Raw genomic sequence first — 16,675 nt, forward strand, 5'->3', positions numbered from 1 at the left:
AGATGAGGTTTCACCATGTTGGCCAGGCTGGTCTTGAACTCCTGACCTCAAGTGATCTGCCCACTTCGGCCTCCGAAAGTGTTTGGATTATAGGTGTGAGCCACTGCGCCTGGCACTTTCCCTTAATTCTTTTTTTTTTTTTTTTGAGACAAAGTCTCACTCTGTCACCCAGGCTGGAGTGCAGTGGCACAACCTCGGCTCACTGCAACCTCTGCCTCCCAGGTTCAAGCGATTCTCCTGCCTCAGCCTCCCGAGTAGCTGGGACTACAGGTGTGCGCCACCACACCCGGCTAATTTTTTATATTTTTAGTGGAGACGGGGTTTCACCATATTGGCCAGGCTGATTTCGGACTCCTTACCTCGTGACCCACCCGCCTTGGCCTCCCAAAGTGCTGGGATGACAGGTGTGAGCCCCCGCACCTGGCCCTCCCTTAATTATCGAAGGGGGCCTGGATGTAGTTGGAGAGCCTTGGAGGTGGGGGGACCCTGGAAAGCCCCCGACTCAATGAAAGTTGGGCAGAATACTTGACCCTCTTCCCTTAGGAAAGAGGGAGGAGGACAGGCCCTTAACCCCCTGCCATCAGGGGCCCCCACATCTGGTCAGAAATATGGACAACGCCCCTGACAGTGTGTGTTCAGTGTGTGGAGAGGTCAGCCAGGATGAAGAGGAGGAACTTTATCCTGTGGGCATGGAGAGCCAGGGAACTCACACAAGCAAAACCCTGACTGGGGCAGTGCTCTGGGATGGCCTGAGTGCAGCGTAGATTGTAGTGTGAGATGGAGGGGTGAGGCTGGCTGGGGTTGTAAGTGGAGCTGGAAAAGGTGAGCCAGGGTCTGAGGGCCTGGAAGGTCACTTTGGGTGTAGCACATACAGGTCTTACGGAGTAGCTACAGAGGCACATGGAGGGCGTAAGGTCTGTGGGGCTTAGGGGCTTGGTTCTTTCATGGTAGGGGTAGGAGTGCTTTCCTGACCAAGTCTTCTCTCTTCCTGCCTCCCCCAAAGGCTCAGCTCCTGGAACTCCGGACAAACAACTACCAGCTTTCAGATGAACTACGCAAGAATGGTGTTGGTGAGCCAGGAGGGCCTTATTAGATGGGGGTGGCTTTGGGGCATGGTGTCCGAGGTTTTCCCTCAGAGGCCTGGCAAGAAGGCCTTTCAGTTTCTTGCCACCGGCTGAGGCTGAGTTTCCCTGCTTTCCCGACACCAGAACTCACCAGTCTTCGACAGAAGGTCGCCTACTTGGATAAGGAGTTCAGCAAAGCTCAGAAGGTACCTCCTTCCACCCACCCATCCACCTACCCATCCACCCTTGCCTCTACCTATCTGACTCATTCATCCCTCCAGTGAGCACCTACAGTGAACCAGACCTAATGTTGCATGCTGTTTTCATGTAGTCATTTAAAGGATTCTCATGGAATTCTCTTTAGTTGCTAATTTTACATAATCCTGCTTAATTTATTGATTAATTTTAATTTACTTTTAATTCATTTCCAATTTCAGTTACTCATTCTCATTCACTGACTTTTAATTAAATATTCAAATCTATCAGTAAATCCACCTCGAATCTGCCTCCCATCCTCTACTCACATTCCTGCCTTGTGCTCCTACTTCCCATCTCTGTCCTGGTCCAGTTGGGAAAATGAGAGCAAACCTACCTCTCAGATCCTCTAAAGATGAGATAGGATATAACCTATTGTGGCCCCTCAAGACATTCAAGGTCCTCCTTTGTCACTGCTCTGTCCCCATATCTAGCCATACCTAGCACAATGTTAATACATAATATGTGCTCAATAAATATTTGTTGGATGAACGAATACAGTATGCAGAAAATCCGGCAGTCAGGAAGCTGCACTTCTCTTTGGTAGGATGCTGATTCTCCTAAGCTGGCAATGCTCTTGGCTGCCCAGCAGGGGAGCGACAGTTTCCACACTGCGTGGGTGGGACCCACAGAGACATGTATGGACAGACGTAACAATGAAGCCACAGTTTCTGAGCCTGGAGATCCAGCCCATAAATGGTTAAATACCAGGGCATCTCCCTACCTCCCCCATCCCCCAACCAGCCTCAAGAGCTTCCAAGAAAGGACTATTTATGTGTGCTGGGGCCCCAGGGCAAGACTTGCATTCATTCATTCACTCATGCACTCATTCCGTCATTCCTTTGGGCTCCAAACTGTCACACATGTTCTGTGGTAGATGATGCTCCCATCCTGCAACCCCTGTCATCATTGTCCTCCCAAAACGCTTGGCACAATTGTCTCCATATCCTAGTAAGGCAGTCCATCTCTGTTCACTTTAGCTCTCTTCCCACCCACCCCCACTTTAGGCACTGAGCAAGAGCAAGAAAGCTCAGGTAAGGGGATCCTTTGTGGGTGAGTGTGACTGGGAGATGTCTTGGTGGGCTATTTCTGTATGCTGAGATTTCCTTGTACTGGCCTTTCTTTCTCTGTGTGCCTTTACGTCTGCTACTACCTCACTGCCATGTGTTGCTGTGTCTGTCCTTGTTTCCCTGTATTTGTCCTAACTCTGTGTCTCTTTCCTTTTCTCTCTTTCCATTCTTTTCTCTGAGCCTCTTTCTGTCTCTGTCTGTCTTCCTGTTCCTGTCTCTCTGACTCGTTTCTCTTCCCAATCTTCTCTGTCTCTCCCCCTCCTGTTCCTGTCTCTGTGATTTCTCTTTTTTCTGCTGTCTCTCTCTAACTCCTTGTTTCTCCCCCCCATTCCTCTCTCTTCCTAACTCATTTCTTTTCCTGACCCCTCCTTCTCTTCTCCCTGTTCTGTTCTCTCCCTGTTGATTTCTGTTTGTTCTTCTCTCCATCTTTTTCACTCTCTCCCTCCCAATCCCTCTCCCCCTCCCAATCCCTCTCCCCTTTTCTATCTCTCCCCCTTTCCCCATCTCTACCTCCTCTCTCCCCTATCATTATCTTCCTGTCTTTTCCTCCACTCTCTTCCTCCCTGTATTCCCTTCTCTCTACCTTCCCATGTCTTTATCTTTCTTTCCCTGTCTCTCGTTTTATCCCTCCCCATGTCTCTTTCTCCTATGTCACCTCATTCTCTGTACCCTATGTCCTCTCCCACCCATGTCATTTTCTCCCTCTCTCTGTTTCTTTGCCCTACCTCCCTATCCTTTTTGCCCTTGCTGGAGTCCTGGCCCTTGTCTGCCACTGCAGGAAGTCGAGGTATTGCTGAGTGAAAATGAGATGCTGCAGGCAAAGCTGCACAGCCAGGAGGAGGACTTCCGTTTGCAGAACAGCACGCTAATGGCCGAGTTCAGCAAGGTGCTGGTGCCTGGGATAGTCAAAGGGGAAATGAGGGGTAGGGTTCATCTGGGCTGAAACCTAACAGCAGCAGAGAGTGATTGGACAGGGTCTGTCCCTGGAGCACTGTCCGTGGTGCTGAAACAGGTCCTGGCTTGCTGCTGGGGGGCAGTAATTTGACAGATGGGGCCACTCACTCTGCTGGGATTAGAAGGCTTTGAGCCCTGAGGTCACCTGGTTCCTGGCCAAGTCACTCCTTTTATTTGAGCTTCAAGTCTCCATGTGTATAATGTGGGGTTGATGCTGTGGTGCTGCAAGGTGTTGGGGGGTTTTAGGCAGAGTTCTTATGCTTAATATAGGATGGAAAAGTGTTCGAGCTTCTTCCCTTTTCTCTTTCTTCTCTTCATCTGACCTGAGCCTGGGGTTCTACCTCTTCCAGATAATTCATCCTGGAGCTACTAATTCTATCTCTCCATTGATTTTAGTGTCCCATCTGTTTCTAAATCTACTGGGCAGTTGGAGACATTGTCTTTTGTTCCCTCATCTATCTTCTGTATCCACAGTTAATAATTGTCTATGTTTTTAGTGTGTTTTAAGGAAAAAAGTCTCATGGCAACAAATTTTTTTGAGATGGAGTTTCACTCTCGTTGTCTAGGCTGGAGTGCAATGGCATGATCTCGGCTCACCGCAACCTCTGCCTCCTGGGTTCAAGCGATTCTCCTGCCTCAGCCTCCCAAGTAGCTGGGAGTACAGGCATATGCCACCATGCCTGGCTAATTTTGTATTTTTAGTAGAGATGGGATTTCTCCATGTTGGTCAGGCTGGTCTTGAACTCCCGACTAAAGGTGATCCACCCGCCTTGGCCTCCCAAAGTGTTGAGATTAAAGGCATGAGCCACCGTTCCCGGCCCAAAAATGGTATTTCTAAGGCTCCATCTGAGAATATAGTGCCTATGACCTTAAAAAAACAAAACCGAAAATAACCTTTAAGCAGGTACAATACCAGGAGAGGCAGTTGAGCAAGTAGTAGTTACCAGCAGGGACTCTGGAGCCAGAAGGCCTAGATTAAAATCTTGGCTCTACCTTTTACTAACTGTAACCTTGAGGAAGTTACTTAACTTGCCTGGTTCTTGGTTCCCAAATGTTTAAAATGGAAGCCATGATAATAATAGTACCTGCCTCTTCACAGGGCTTTTGTGAGGATTAAATGAATAAATGCATGTAAATAACTTAGAACAGAGCCTTGCACGTAGTATCAGCTATGGAAGCATTAGTTATAATATTATCCTTCTATTAACTCATCTTCCCTCTAAAATATTTGACTTTTTAAAAGTTTTATGGCTGGGCGTGGTGGCTCACGCCTGTAATCCCAGCACTTTGGGAGGCCAAGGCGGGCGGATCATGAGGTCAGGAGATTGAGACCATCCTGGCTAATGTGGTAAAACCCTGTCTCTACTAAAAATACAAAAAATTAGCTGGGTGTGGTGGCACGTGCCTGTAGTCCCAGCTCGGGTGGCTGAGGCAGGAGAATTGCTTGAACCCGGGAGGCGGAGGTTGTAATGAGCCGAGATTGCACCACTGCACTCCAGCCTGGGCGACAGAGCAAGACTCTGTCTCAATTAAAAAAAAAAAAAGTTTTATGTCCACCCTGTGGCCCTGCTTTGCCTTAGCCTCTAGCACTTATCATCTGCTGTTTCTACAGCCGCCTTCCTGGTCTCTTCACTTCTACTTTCTTCTACTTAGTTCACACCACAGAGGCTGTTCTGACCTGCAGATCTTACGACATCACTCCTTTACATAATATATTCCAGTGCCCCGGTCCTGCTCCTAGTTCAGAGCCCCTGGTATTCACATAACTGCTGGCTTCACTGACTGACTCCTCACTGCTTCCTGCCTCCAGCCTCCATGGTATCATGATTCTTGCAGAGTGAGGCAGGGGCAGACATTCTTCCGTAAATCCAGCTTGTTTCCCTGCATCTGCCCTGGGCCAGCACTGGGCTAGTCGTAGAGACTTCCTACATAGTCCCCTTCCTCCTCCAACTCCTCCCAGGAACTGGAAGTGCTTACAGAGAGAGCTACGTTAAACCTGCCACCACCCCTTATTCACTAAGACATTTCAGCTTAATTGTTCCTTCAACAAATAGTTACTGAGTACCCACCACTTGCTCTATGTTCTAGAAATACAGTTGTAAGCAGCACAGAATGATCTCCTATCTTGGGTAGCTTACATTCTGGGGGTGGGATGAGGAGAAAGATGGTAACAGTAAACAAATAATACTAGTAGCTGACATTTATATGGTGCTTACTGTGTGCCAAGTCCTGTTTGAAGTACTCTACATTATTAACTCATTTAATCTTTGAAATAAGCCTATGAGATATTAGTATCCCTATATGGCAGATGAGGAAAACTGAGTTCCAGGGAGATTAAGTAATTTGTCACACAGCTAGTAAATGGCAGAGTAGAAATTCACATTCAAGCAGTCTCGTTTCAGAATCTGTGCTTGTTACAAAAGAAAATTGTGATTAGTACTAGATAAGAAAGAAATGAACAGTGCTGTGACAGAGTACTGGAATTTTCTGTGTTCAGGGATACTACTTTAAAGGTGACATCTGAGCAGAGCACTGAGGGATGCAAAGAAGGCAGTTAGGTGAAGAACTGGATGAGAGGATTGGTGTTCTGGATAGAAAATATTGCAAGCAGGCCAGGTGTGGTGGCTCACGCCTGTAATCCCAGCACTTTGGGAGGCTGAGGCGGGTGGTGGATCACCTGAGGTGAGGAGTTCGAGACCAGCCTGGCCAACATGGCGAAACCCCGTCTCTAATAAGAATACAAAAATTAGCCGGGCATGGTGGCGCATGCCTGTGGTCCCAGCTACTCAGGAGGCTGAGGCAGGAGAATCGCTTGAACCCGGGTGGTGGAGGTTGCAGTGAGCTGAAATCGTGCCACTGTACTCCAGCGTGGGTGACAGAGCGAGACTCCATCTCAAAAAAAAAAAAAAAAAAGAAAGAAAATATTGCAGGCAATAAAATAAAAATTCTGTGTAGGCCTCAATATCCTCATCTGAAAATGGGGACAAGGGAGTTTCTCAGGACTGCTTTGAGAAGTGTACTTCAGCCAGGAGTTGGGCAGGGGGCTGGCTTAGTTGTATTGGCATTGTATACCTCTCCAAGACTAACGGCTGGCAATGCAGGAGCTGTCATCAGTGTTGGCCCTGGAAATGCCCTGCAAGCTCTTTGTGGTGCTTAGGATGAGAGGGAGCTATCTCTGGGCCTAGGATCCAGCCCTTCACAGAAGAGGGGTTGCAGTGAGGCTGTCTGTAGCACTAACAACTTCCAGAGGAGCCTGAGGTATTGGGTTGCATCTCTGAGGTTGGGAGTAGGAAGAGGAAAATGGTTTTTGGTGTCCTCATACTTGTATGCTCTTGGTATTCTCTGACTCTGCCACTTAAAAGATGTGTGAATTTGAAATTGTTTAACATCTCTGTGCCTCAATGTCCTTATTTGTAAAGTGGGAGGGCACCTATATCATAGGGTCATTATGAGAATTAAGTGAATTGTAAAGTGCATGGACAAATGCTATATAGGTTTCAGCAAATACTGCTCTGATTCTCTGCTTCTCTGCCCCTTCTCTTCCTCTGTTCAGCTCTGCAGCCAGATGGAACAGCTGGAGCAAGAGAACCAGCAACTGAAGGAGGGGGCTGCAGGAGTAGGGGTTGCCCAAGCTGGGCCCCTCGTGGATGGGGAGCTGCTGAGGCTACAGGCTGAAAACACAGCCTTGCAGAAGAACGTGGCAGGTGCATAGAGGCCCACCTGGGGATGCGGGGACGTTGGGGCTTGAGTAGGGCAAGGAAGGCCGTCATCCTCTCAGGGGAAGGAGAAGGGCTTCAGAAATAGGGTTGGCCCATGCCCTGTGTGGCTTTGGACAAGCCATTTCACCTCTCTGAGCCAAAGCCTTATCATCTACACAGTGCATGTAGGGATGTCTGTCACCCAGAAGATTGTAGTAGAGATAAAAGGTGATATCATTCTGCATTAGTTCAGTGGTACTTAGCAGATGTTACAGATTAGCAGCTTGAATGTCAAAAAGGAGATATTTGCGGCCGGGCGCGGTGGCTCATGCCTGTAATTCCAGCACTTTGGGAGGCTGAGGTGGGCGGATCGCAAGGTCAGCAGATCGAGACCATCCTGGCTAACATGGTGAAACCCCGTCTCTACTAGAAATACAGAAAATTGGCCGGGCACAGTGGCGGGCACCTGTAGTCCCAGCTACTCTGGAGGCTGAGGCGGAATGGTGTGAACCTGGGAGGCGGAGCTTGCAGTGAGCCGAGATCACACCACTGCACTCCAGCCTGGGCGACAGGGCGAGACTCCATCTCAAAAAAAAAAAAAAAAAAAGGAGATATTTGCTAAGTGAAAAAATGAATGGAGTGTTGGGAAGATTCTGAGCCCAGATTGTAAGTGGGGTCTGGGATGAAAGCTGAAAGAAAGCTTGATAGAGTGTGGGAGCATGTGGTGTGTGGAACTTTGGAAAGCAGCTGGGACTTCTGTGGTGGTGGATGCTGGTTCCATGACCAGGAGGGAGACTTAGTAGAATGTGAGTAGGAATTAGGAGGCTCTAGGAGGGATTCAGCTGTAAGTCAGTGGTGGCATATGGTGGGCATGGCCTTCAAGGGCTATGGGTGGGGCTTGAAGGATTAAGAATGGGATTTGTGAAACCAGCTTGGGCTAATTTAATAGTAAACAAAATCTTAGTGGTTGATAGGGCTTAAAATATTTGTGAGAGCCTGGGCACAGTGGCTCATACCTTGATTCCAGCACTCTGGGAGGCCGAGGCAGAAGGATCTCTTGAGGCTAGGAGTTCAAGACCAGCCTAGGCAACATAGCAGGAACTTGTGTGTACTAAAAATAAAATAATTAGGCCAGGCACAGTGTTTCACACCTGTAATCCTAGCACTTTGGGAGGCCGAGGTGGGCAGATTGCCTGAGGTCAGGAGTTCAAGACCAGCCTGGCCAACATGACAAAACCCCATTTCTATTAAAAATACAATAATTAGCCAGGTTTGGTGGCAAATGCCTGTAATTCCAGCTACTTGGGAGGCTGAGGCAGGAGAATCACTTGAACCTAGGAGGCAGAGGTTGCAGTGAGCCGAGATCACACCACTGTACTCCAGCCTGGGTGACAAAGAGAGACTCAGTCTCAAGAAAATAAACAAATAAATAATAAAATAAAATTAACTGGGCATGGTGTGCACTTGTAGTCCCAGCTACTTGGGAGGATCGCTTGAGCCCAGGAGTTTGAGGTTGCAGTGAGCTATGATTGCACCACTGCACACCAGCCTGGGCAACAGAGCAAGACTGTCTAGGGAAAAAGATTTTTTTGAGACGGAGTCTCGCTCTGTCACCCCGGCTGGAGTGCAATGGCTCGATTGCGGCTCACTGCAACCTCCGCCTCCTGGGTTCAAGCGATTCTCCTGCCTCAGCCGCACGAGTAGCTGGGATTACAAGAGTGTGCGCCACCACGCCCGGCTAATTTTTGTATTTTTAGTAGAGACGGGGTTTCACCATGTTAGTCAGGCTGGTCTTGAACTCCTGACCTCATGATCCACCTGCCTTGGCCTCCCAAAGTGCTGGGATTACAGGCGTGAGCCACCGTGCCCAGCCAGGGAAAAAGATTTTTGGGGGAGGCTGAGGTGGGAGGATTGCTTGAGCTCAGGAGTTCAAGACCAGTCTGGGCAATGCAGCGAGACCTTGTCTCTACAAAAAAATCAAAAAATTAGCCCGGCATGATGGCACACACCTCTGATCCCAGCTACTTGGGAGAGTGAGGTGGGAGAATCACTTGAGCCCAGGAGGTCAAGGTTGCAGTGAACTGCGATCATTCCACTGCACTCCAGCCTGGGTGACAGAGCAAGTCCCTGTCTCAAAAAAAAAAAAAAAAATGTGAGAGGCATGGATAGAGCTGAACCTTCGTCTTTTAGGCATATGGTCATTTGGCACAGGGACTCTGCCACCTGAGGGGTTGAAGGCCAGTTCTCCCTCTATTCGAGGCATGGCAAGGGACTTCAGAGGCCACCTCATCCATCATATATCCCTGTTCTACTCACCAGCCCTGCAGGAACGCTATGGGAAAGAAGCCGGGAAGTCCTCAGCTGTCAATGAGGGCCAGGGGGACCCCCCAGGGGGCCCGGCCCCCACCGTCCTGGCCCCCATGCCGTTGGCAGAGGTGGAGCTGAAATGGGAAATGGAGAAAGAAGAGAAGAGATTGCTCTGGGAGCAGCTGCAAGGCTTAGAGGTGAATCTGGGTCTGTTGGAGCTGGAATGCCAGAAGGCAGGGCAGATGTTCTACCTCTGTCTATAGTCCCACGGAGATGGCTGTGACATCACCATCTTGTGGGCTGATGGGGTGAGGGAGGCAGGAGGGCGGGGGAAGGCTTCTCCTTGTCCTTGCTAACAACAACCCTCCCATCCCTCATCCTTCCCTGCAGAGCTCAAAGCAGGCCGAAACATCCAGGCTGCAGGAGGAACTTGCTAAGGTGCGGCTGCTTGGCTGTTTCCCATTCTACTCCCAATCTGCTGGATTCTTTCCCATTCCATTCCCAATCCTAGGGCAGAAGGGGCATTGTACCCCATCAAAGCCTAGGTTTCACCATCTGTGAAATGGAGAGACTCACACCTATGTCTCAGTTACTTTCAGTATGGAATGAGCTAATGTGGTCCCACTATATCTTGTGCATGATAAGTTTCATCCCATCCATCTCCTCTCAGCTTTGCCCATTCACTCATTCATTCATTCATGCAAGCATTTACAGACTCCTGGCTCTTATCTTAGGACCTGGAGACCCAGGGGTGTGGCACCCAGTCATGATATCCTGCTTTCCAGGCCTCCCAGCCTAGCCATTCTATAACATGGCCATTGGTCACTATGTTGGGAGCATAAATACTGGGCTTTGGAGCCTGAAGGATCTGGGTGGAGATAATATTGTTGTTGCTGACCCGCTGAGCAACCAAATTACTTAACCTTTCCAAGACTCAGTTTCCCCATTTGTAAAACTGATACTACTCACTTGTCAGGGCTATTTTGAGGATTCCACAAGACAACATAAGTAAATCCTGGCTTCCAAAAATGACTTAATAAGAAGTATCTATATTTATTAATTTTAGGTTTGTCTTTATATTATTCTCAATGTTATCACTTGTCTGTACCCCTCTCCCCAGCTCTCCGAGAAACTGAAAAAGAAGCAAGAAAGGTAAATTTCTTTTTCCCAAGGGTACTGGGGGCCGAGGGGGGAATTAACTTACGGAACTGACCCATCTACATCTGTCCTTCTGTGCCCAGTTTTTGCCGTCTGCAGACAGAAAAGGAGACTCTATTTAATGACAGCAGGTAACTGCCAGATTTGCGGGCATTGGTAGACAATTGGGACAGTGCCCAGTGAAGACTACAGGGGCAGAGCTAGGAGACTGGGCCTCAAGCCATGCCGAACACACCCCCTCCCCATCACTCCTAGGAACAAGATTGAGGAATTACAACAACGGAAGGAAGCTGATCACAAAGCCCAGTTGGCTCGAACCCAGAAGCTGCAGCAGGAACTTGAGGCTGCCAATCAGGTGATGGGGGCTGGGTTCTGAGATCCCTGGGGTAGGGACCAGGACTGGGAGCCTGGAGAGGTCTGAGGTCCATGGAGGCTGGTTGGGGAGTCTGAGATTTCCTGTGTTGGAAATGGGTTCTAGGGCCCCCCAGGAGCTAGGAAAATGGGAACTGGAGAGCCCTAGGAATTGTTATAGGAGTCTTCATGAGTGTAAGATCTCAGGGGGCTAAGGACTTAGGGGGCTGTGTGCTATAAGTTTGTGTAAATCTGAAACTCCTGGAGGTTTGAGACCATAGTCTGGATGAATCTGTGGTCACTAGGGCCTAGGACCAGGAATTGGGGTAAGTCTGAACTCCCTGGGTGCTGGGTGACTTTGAAATCTTTAGGGGCTGGGATGTCAGTAAATTTGGGACTCCGAAGGGCTGAGGACATGGCTGGGTAGATATACAACTTTCAAGGGTGAGACAGTTGGGGCTGAAGGCTGAGTGCATTTGAGACCCTCAGGATCTGGGCGCTGGCTTGGGCCTAAGACACCTAGGAAGTGGGATCATATGGGCTAGGTAGTCCTGAGATCCTTGGGAGCTGCGAACAAAAAGCTGGTCAGTTTGAGACCTCCAGGGGCTGGAGCAAAAGTTTAGGTGGGTTTGAGGCTCCTGAGGACTGGGGGCTGGATGATTCTGAAGCCTCTGGGTTTCCTTCTAGAAAAGGTGAGTCTGAGGTCCCTTGGAATGGAGGATATGGTGGCTTGTGGTTCTGAAGTCCCTAGAAACTGGGAACATGGGATCTGAGACAGGAGTCTGGGTAAAGCTGAGACCCCCAGGAACTGGTGGTTAGCTGGGTCTGAAGATCCCAAGACACTGGGGATCAGAGTGACAGGTGAAGGGGTCAGTCTGAGAGTTCACCAGGACCTGGAAACTAGGAGGTTGTGAGTTTGAGATCTCTAGGATCTGGGAGTATGAGTTTGGGTGGATCTCACTTGGGAGGTAGGGACGTGGGAGATGAGTGTGTCTGAAACCCCTGGTGGCTGGGACTGGGAGGCTGGGTGAAGCTGTCATCCTTGGGTGCTGACTACATCTGAGATCCATGGGGCTGTGTCTGAGAATCCTGGAGCTCCCAAGCTAGAATCTGGGTGAGTATGAGACCTCTTATGGATGGGAGCTGAGTAAGTTTGAACCACGTAGCAGCTAGGGCCAGGAGCCTAGATGTGCCTGAGATCTTGGACGCTGGGATAGAGGGGTTGACTGTGTCTGAGGCCCCTGAGGGTAGTGACCTGGCGTCTGGGTGAACCTGAGATTGCTGCTGGCTGGATAGTCTGAGACCCACAGGTGCTGAGAATATGCTGTTGGGTGGTCAGAGAGTCTGTACGGTTATATGCACCCCAGGAGAGGCTGAGGTGTAAAATGGGCTCCCCTGGTCTCCACAGAGCTTGGCAGAGCTGAGAGATCAGCGGCAGGGGGAGCGCCTGGAACATGCAGCAGCTTTGCGGGCCCTACAAGATCAGGTATGTTGTACTGGGTGGGCTCAGGGAGCTGGGGTTCAGGATGGGGGCAGCCTGAGTGGGTACTACATAGGCATCCAGGGTCCTCTACCTTGTTTTTTTTTTTTTTTAGTTGTCCTTTCTGGACCCACTCTCACGTGCTGTGGGCATGGGGCCAGGTATCCATCCAGAGTGCAGATGCACAGGAACAAGTGGAAGGGCTTTTGGCTGAGAACAATGCCTTGAGGACTAGCCTGGCTGCCCTGGAGCAGGTAAAGAACACCTGGGGGCCCTTGCTGATTCCTCTCTGGTTCCCCCATCTCCATCTGCTTCTGGTCCACATCAGGGTAGGGTGGTCTGTACCCCATGCTGTTCTCCTATCTTTATTTCTGTTGCTCCTTTCTGTTGGCGTCCAGCCCTCTTCTCTCTGGCCATCCAACCCTACTTTTTTTTTTTTTAACTTTTAAAAATTTTATTGGGGAGGCTGAGGCAGGAGAATTGCTTGAACCAGGACCCAGGAGGCAGAGGTTGCAGTGAGCCGAGATCGCGCCACTGTACTCCAGCCTGGGCAACAGAGCAATATACTCTGTCTCAAAAATAAAATAAAATAAAATAAAAAGGGCGTGGTGGCTCATGCCTGTAATCCTAGCACTTTGGGAGGCCAAGGTGGGTGGATTGCCTGAGCTCAGGAGTTCAAGACCAGCCTGGGCAACATGGTGAAACCCCATCTCTACTAAAATACAAAAAATTAGCTGGGCATGGCAGTGTGTGCCTGTAATCCCAGCTACTCAGGAGGCTGAGACAGGAGAATCTCTTGAACCCAGGAGGCGGAGGTTGCAGTGAGCTGAGATCGCGCCATTGCACTCCAGCCTGGGCAACAGAGCAAGACTCCATCTCAAAAAAAAAAAAAAAAAAAAAAAAAAAGCTGGGCACAGTGGCTCACTCCTGTAATCCTGGCACTTTGGGAGGCCGAGGCGGGCAGATCACCTGAGGTCAGGAGTTCAAGACCAGCCTGACCAACATAGAGAAACCCCGTCTCTACTAAAAATACAAAATTAGCTGGGTGTGATGGTGGGCGCCTGTAATCCAAGCTACTCGGGAGGCTGAGGTGGGAGAATCGCTTGAGCCCAGGAGGTGGAGGTTGTGGTGAGCCGAGATCGTGCCATTGCACTCAAGCCTGGGCAACAAGAGTGAAACTCTGTCTCAAAAAAAAAAAAAAAAAAAAACTTATTGGCGGGCGTGATGGCTCACACCTGTAATCCCAGCACTTTGGGAGGCAGAGGTGGGTGGATCACCTGACATCAGGAGTTCAAGACCAGCCTAGCCAACATGGCGAAACCTTGTCTCTACTAAAAATACAAAAATTAGGCCAGGCGCACTGGCTCACACCTATAATCCCAGCACTTAGGAAGGCTGAGACGGGCGGATCACATGGGGTTCGGAGTTCGAGACCAGCCTGGCCAATATGGTGAAACCCCATCTCTACTAAAAATACAAAAAAAATTAGCTGGGCATGGTGGCACATGCCTGTAATCCCAGCTACTCGGGAGGCTGAGGCAGGAGAATTGCTTGAACCTGGGAGGCAGAGGTTGTAGTGAGCTGAAATCACGCCACTGCACTCCAGCCTGGGTGACAGAGCGAGACTGCATCTCAAAAAAGAGAAAAAAAATTATTTTGTAGAGACAGGGTCTCACTATGTTGCCCAGACTGGCTTAAACTTCTGGCCTCAAGCTATCTTCCCACCTCGGCCTCCCAAAGTGCTGAGATTATAGGTGTGAGCCACTGTGCTTGGCCTGTCTCTGCTTTTTTTTTTTTTTTTTTGTAGACGGAGTTTCGGTCTTGTCGTCCAGGCTGGAGTGCTATGGCACGATCTCAGCTCACTGCAACCTCCACCTCCCGGGTTGAAGCGATTCTCCTGCCTCAGCCTCCCAAGTAGCTGGGACTACAGCCGTGTGCCACCATGCCCAGCTAATTTTTGTATTTTTAGTAGAGACGGGGTTTCACCATCTTGGCCAGGCTGGTCTCGAACTCCTGACCTCATGATCCACCCGCCTCGGCCTCTCAGAGTGCTGGGATTACAGGCGTGAGCCACCACGCCTGGCTTCTGCTTTACTTTCTTTCTAGTTTCTCTCTAGTAAAGTGCATGAAATGTACTAATCTTAAGTGTACACTCAGTGAATCCTCTCTTCCTCTCTCTCTCTCTCTCTCCCTCTGTCTCTCTTTCTCTCTCTCTTTCTCTCCCTGCCACCATAGCCACCACCCAGATCAAAGTATAAAGCACTTTTAGTACCCCAGAAGGTCCCCTTTACCCCTTCAAAGTCAGTACTCCCCCAGAAGTAACCATTATTCTGATCTCTAGCAACATAAGATTCATTTCGCTTGTTCTTTAACTTCATATAAATGGAATCAGCTGCTCTTTGTCTCTGACTTCTTTCTGGTAGCACTATGTAAGTTTATCCACGTGCAGCACAGGTCTGTTCTCTTACTGTTGTGTGGTATTCCATTGTATGAACATACCACATTTACCCATTCTCTTCATTGTTTTTCTGTTTGAAATTTCCTCTCTCTTCCTGGTTCTCTTCCCACCTCCCTCCCTGTTTCCCTGGAACTAGGAGGCTCATACCCTGTCCCTGGCCCCTGGGGTCCCTTTCACTCTATACTTCTCATCACCACTACTTTCTCCAGATCCAAACAGCAAAGACCCAAGAACTGAATATGCTCCGGGAACAGACCACTGGCCTGGCAGCTGAGTTGCAGCAGCGGCAGGCTGAGTATGAGGACCTTATGGGACAGAAAGATGACCTCAACTCCCAGCTCCAGGTAACACCTTTGGCTCTGGTCTGTCTCTTCCTAGTTCCCTAGTAATGGCCCAGTGAAGTTTCCAGTAAGGTGGAGTGGGAAGACTGGAGTCAGGAGGACCTAGGTTCCAGTCTGGCTCCCTAACTTATTAGCACCTGTGTGTTCTGGGACAAGTCATTTCACTTCTCTGAAACTGAGCCTCTTCAGTTAGTTAGGATATCAATTCTTTTTCATTTTTTAAATTTTTATTTTATTTTATTTTATTTTTTTTGAGATGGAGTCTCGCTCTGTCACCCAGTCTGGAGTGCGGTGGCATGAGCTCAGCTCACTGCAAGCTCCGCCTCCTGGGTTCTCGCCATTCTCCTGCCTCAGCCTCCCGAGTAGCTGGGACTATAGGTGCCTGCCGCCATGCCTGGCTAATTTTTTGTATTTTTAGTAGAGACGGGGTTTTACCGCGTTAGCCAGGATCGTTTCGATCTCCTGACCTCGTGATCTGCCCGCCTCGGCCTCCCAAAGTGCTGGTATTACAGGCGTGAGCCACCACGCCTGGCCTCCTTTTTTTTTTTTTTTTTTTTGAGATGGAGTCTCACTCTGTTGCCCAGCCTGGAGTGCAGTAGCGCGATCTCAGCTCACTGCAACCTCTGCCTCCTGGGTTCAAGCGATTCTACTGCCTCAGCCTCCTGAGTAGCTGGGATTACAGGCGCCTGGCACCACACCCAGCTAATTTTGTATTTTTAGTAGAGACGGGGTTTCACCATGTTGGTCAGGCTGGTCTTGAACTCCTGACCTCAGGAGATCCACCCGGCTCAGCCTCCCAAGGGATATCCATTCTGATTCCATAATAGAAACCAGAATAGTAATAGATTAAATAAGATACAAATTTAGTTCTCTCTCATTAAAAGTTCAGGGATGGAATGATGGCTTTCCAGTCATCTGTGACCCAGGTTCTTTCTCCATTGCTGTTCCTCCACCTTCAACACAAGACTTTTATCTTGGCATCCAAGATGGTTGCTGAAGCTCCCCGACCACCATGTTTGTATTCTATCTGGAAGGAAGGAGGAAAGGGGCAGGGAAGAGTGTGCCCCTTTCCTTTAAGAGCATAACCTAAATTACGCTCACCACTTCCGCATACAGAAATAAATCACATGGCCACACCTAACCATAAGGGAGGAGGGGAAACATCTGCTAGACAGCTGTATGCCCGGTGATAAATTTTATTGCTAGGGAAGTAAGGGACAATGAATACTGGGGAGCAACTAGCAGTCTCTGCTATATTTCCTATCCAGAAATTGAGATCACAATACCAACTTTACCAGGGAGAAGGGAGATGGTCTACCAGATGGTCCTGGGTGACTAGCACCTACTGGATGCTCTTTATCAAACTCTTTCCCTTTGGTGTCTGCATTAGGAGTCATTACGGGCCAATAGTCGGCTGCTGGAACAACTTCAAGAAATAGGGCAGGAGAAGGAGCAGTTGACCCAGGAATTACAGGAGGCTCGGAAGGTAGGGGGACATGAGGGTTGAGGGGAGAGGATGGGGGGTAGGAATTGGCTCAG

General features: G+C 49.3%; 1 protein-coding gene across 2 annotated transcripts in view; it reads left to right on the forward strand.

Moving 5' to 3' along the window:
* GRIPAP1 (GRIP1 associated protein 1) overlaps window positions 1-16,675 on the forward strand; it is a 28,756-nt gene that overhangs the window by 1,730 nt on the left and 10,351 nt on the right. For both annotated transcript variants that reach the window (XM_030807005.1, XM_030807006.1), the window contains exons 2-15: window positions 1,004-1,070; window positions 1,209-1,270; window positions 2,327-2,353; window positions 3,168-3,275; window positions 6,897-7,047; window positions 9,361-9,545; window positions 9,739-9,786; window positions 10,469-10,500; window positions 10,590-10,637; window positions 10,762-10,861; window positions 12,266-12,343; window positions 12,499-12,591; window positions 15,005-15,139; window positions 16,527-16,622. In XM_030807005.1, coding sequence (XP_030662865.1) covers window positions 1,004-1,070; window positions 1,209-1,270; window positions 2,327-2,353; window positions 3,168-3,275; window positions 6,897-7,047; window positions 9,361-9,545; window positions 9,739-9,786; window positions 10,469-10,500; window positions 10,590-10,637; window positions 10,762-10,861; window positions 12,266-12,343; window positions 12,499-12,591; window positions 15,005-15,139; window positions 16,527-16,622 — 1,230 coding nt within the window. The remainder of the gene's footprint in view (window positions 1-1,003; window positions 1,071-1,208; window positions 1,271-2,326; window positions 2,354-3,167; window positions 3,276-6,896; window positions 7,048-9,360; window positions 9,546-9,738; window positions 9,787-10,468; window positions 10,501-10,589; window positions 10,638-10,761; window positions 10,862-12,265; window positions 12,344-12,498; window positions 12,592-15,004; window positions 15,140-16,526; window positions 16,623-16,675) is intronic.

The sequence above is a fragment of the Nomascus leucogenys genome, chromosome X (assembly GCF_006542625.1).
Source record: "Nomascus leucogenys isolate Asia chromosome X, Asia_NLE_v1, whole genome shotgun sequence".
Classification (NCBI taxonomy): Eukaryota; Metazoa; Chordata; class Mammalia; order Primates; family Hylobatidae; genus Nomascus; species Nomascus leucogenys.